Below are 3,378 nucleotides of genomic sequence, written 5' to 3'. Positions count from 1 at the left end.
ATAAACAGGGACGAAGGGAGCTGCGATTACTGAAAATATCATTCATTTAATTAAATGAATTAAATGAATGATATTCAATTCAAAAATGATTTAAATTAGATATCTAAAGTGAATATAAAGGTAGGCAAAAAAAAAGAATTATTATTTATAGAAGCAAACCATAGAAGAAGAACTCACTTCTTTCAAGAGATCGAGCATGGGTTGAGCCCCCAATTTGTCAACTGTTTCATTCTTATCGAGGCATGAAGTATAATAAATTCTAGCTTTCTTCTCAGCATCGCTCTTCAAATTGAAACTATCATCTTCTGAGAGAAAAAAGAAAACATTAAATTGTACACTTTCCTAACTACACGCCTCAAAATTCTTGATGGTTTCAGTGCTATTCATGATGGTCCGACATCATCCATCATTTTCCGTTCTGTGTTCATAGTGTTCGATATGCTAGCAATAACTTCGATCATTCCATGATGGTAAATGCTACTTTAATACACTATGATGGTTAACCATTAAGAGAAGTTTGACTCGCATGGACAAAAAATGCTAGATGATCCATGATGGTTCAAACTATTCTTTTTCTTGATGGTTTAATAATAATTATTGTTGGTTCAGCAGGAATATACCATCAAACCCATTCCTTTTCTTATGTTGGACCATCATGAATTAATACTCTGGGATGACGGTTGTTCATGATCGTTCCAACATTTGATTTTTAACAAACTATGATGGAAATTTCTGATGGTTCAACAAGAACAAACCATCAAAACAAGTTGCCATTCTTGTGTTGGACCATCGTTAAACAGTCCGAATTCCTACATTGAGGTGATGGTTACTTATGTTGGTTACTATCCAGAAATATAATGGTTCATGATGGAATTATTGATAGTTGCCATCAAGACTATGTCGGTCCATCCATGGAAAACCATCAAAAATGTTGACTTGGGAAAACTATATAGTTTTGCCCCACAAATAAAGAGAGAAACTTACCTAGAATGTTTTTCATGACGATCTGATTTTCCTGCCATAGTTTTCCGAATGTACCCCAAATGGATTTTCCATCTGGCAGAGGATTCGATTTCATCCATCCCCCGCATGAGTACTGATAGAAGTCAGTGCAGGGATCCACTGATTGGTCCATGGCATTCAGGATGGCTGCAGCAACAGTCACGCAAGCCGGTGTCACGCAATAACCAGTGACTGAAACAGCATGAATTCATTATTAGATATGTGTGCTCATACACTATCTTTTTTTATTAAATTTTCTAACCGACACGCTTTACCACTACTCATGTTCAACTCCGTACCCTTGTCTTTGTGAACCAATCCAGAAGACAAGGGAACACCTGGATCAAGTATTGGGAGAAATTTGCCTTCATGGATAACTTTTTGATGGAACTCACTAGCTCGCATTACATGGAGAGGAAAACCACAAAATCCTCCCATGTTAAGCCTGACGGCAAGGGGATAGTAATCAGCTGTATACCTTTTAACCGGAAGAAGAGCAGGTCAAGAGCTCGAGATTGCTTTTGTTTACAGTTATATGGAAAACACCATCCATTTACAAAAATAACCCGATGAAAATACTTTCAATCTTACCGTTTGAGCCATGATGGCTCAGGGGTTAGGTTCAAATCCCCGCAATGGCTGGTGGATAAGAATTCCGCATTCGGCTTTCAACAGTGCAGGCGTAAAATATACTCAGTGGTTGACGGATCATAGGTCAGAGTCCCCTTGCCGTCAAGCTAACTGTGGGAGGTTTTTGCGGTTTTTCATCTCCATGTAACGCAAATTAGGGTTATTTCCATCAAAAAATCCTTCACTAAAGTAATTTTCGCCCAATACTTGATCCAGGAGTTCCCTCGTCATCTGGATTGGGTTCAAAACTACAATGCTACCGAGCTGAACAAAACCCAAAATCCGGGTCAGCTGTTCAACGACGGTTATCAAATAAAACATAAAGTAAATATAAATAAATAAAATAAAATATAATAATAATATAAAAAATAGAAAAAAATAAAGAAATAACAAATAATGCAAAAGAAATAAATAATTTTAAACATAATAAAATAAAATAAAATATAAAATTTAAATAAATAAAATAGAATAATAAAATAAAATAGAATAATAATTAAAAAAAATAAGTAATATAATAAATAAATAAATTGCAAATAATACAAGAGAAATAAATAATATTAAAAATAATAAACAATATAAATAATATGAAAAATAAATAAATAATACAAAAGAAATATAAAAAAATAATAATAATATATAAAATTCTCACCGTTTGATTTGACGATTGCCGTTGATCCATTGACGGCAGAGATGTGAACCACTTTGACGGTGGGAAGTCCCGAATAAGAATCGAGAATGCATGAGAGGATGATGACTAGGAGGACCAGAACGAGGACGCTGATCATGAGGACTTTCTCGAGAGGGGAGGCTCTCTCCCACAAATTGCGCTTCCTGCCTGGGGAGTACCGAACCTGGACACTGCTGCCGACCGGATTAGAGTTGATGACCATGGGGGCGTCCACTGCCATACTAGCCATGCTGCTTGTTTCTTCTTCGTCAAATTCAGTTCTTTTATATCGGGGCATCTGTTTTTGGATTTTAAAAAAAAAGAGACAGTTTTGTTCTTATCAGATATTTTATTGTGGGTCTTATCACGTAAAAACAATTATGACCGTGGAAGTATCTCATATATATATATACTATATATTTATATATATATATTTTTTTTTAATGGCGGGCACTTTGGGTTTGTCCCATCGGCCACAGAAATGCAAAAATGCAAATGTTTATAGGGCGGGTCACATTCACACAAAGAGGAAAGGACATAGAACACAGAGAGAGAAAGAAACATCCGTGCCCTGAGCAGGATTCGAACCAGCGACCAACAGCTCCGCAGTCAGACACGCTGACCACTCGGTCACCTGGGCGGCTATGTATATATATATTAATTCAGAGAAAACATGGAAAATATTAAAGACTATTGAAATTGAGAAGGAAAAAAAATAGTTAAATTAAAAACATTTAAAATATATATATTAAAAAGTAGGAACACAAAAAAAAAATGAAAAGAAAGATCTTTGTATTTTCTGCCCGTTCTAGAAATCCAATATTGCGATTAGTATTTTTTTCGCGTGCTTGAAATTCAATATCGCGATTTGTAATTTCACGTTTTTGAAATCCAATATGTTAACAAAAATATTAAACATATGGGAAGTATATAAAAAAATCTCCTGAATAAAATTCCTTTACATGTATGTTTAAATATAAAAGTATTGCACATAAATTCGCGCAAAACATGCCACTCTTAAAAAACTACTGTGCGTTTAATAATTTTGTCTAATTATATATATGTATGTATAATTATAT

The 3,378-nt window shown here is 34.6% G+C and overlaps 1 protein-coding gene across 2 annotated transcripts in view; it reads right to left on the bottom strand.

Annotated features, from left to right (window-relative positions):
• Positions 1-3,378, bottom strand: part of LOC107450834 (Neprilysin 3) — a 71,018-nt gene that overhangs the window by 39,482 nt on the left and 28,158 nt on the right. For both annotated transcript variants that reach the window (XM_043048292.2, XM_043048293.2), the window contains 3 exons: positions 2,282-2,597; positions 985-1,194; positions 178-305 (listed from right to left, as the gene is read on the bottom strand). In XM_043048292.2, the coding sequence (XP_042904226.1) occupies positions 178-305; positions 985-1,194; positions 2,282-2,597 (654 nt within the window). The remainder of the gene's footprint in view (positions 1-177; positions 306-984; positions 1,195-2,281; positions 2,598-3,378) is intronic.

Source organism: Parasteatoda tepidariorum, chromosome 8 (assembly GCF_043381705.1).
Source record: "Parasteatoda tepidariorum isolate YZ-2023 chromosome 8, CAS_Ptep_4.0, whole genome shotgun sequence".
In the NCBI taxonomy this organism is placed as follows: domain Eukaryota; kingdom Metazoa; phylum Arthropoda; class Arachnida; order Araneae; family Theridiidae; genus Parasteatoda; species Parasteatoda tepidariorum.
This window is presented reverse-complemented; position numbering and strand designations above follow the sequence as displayed.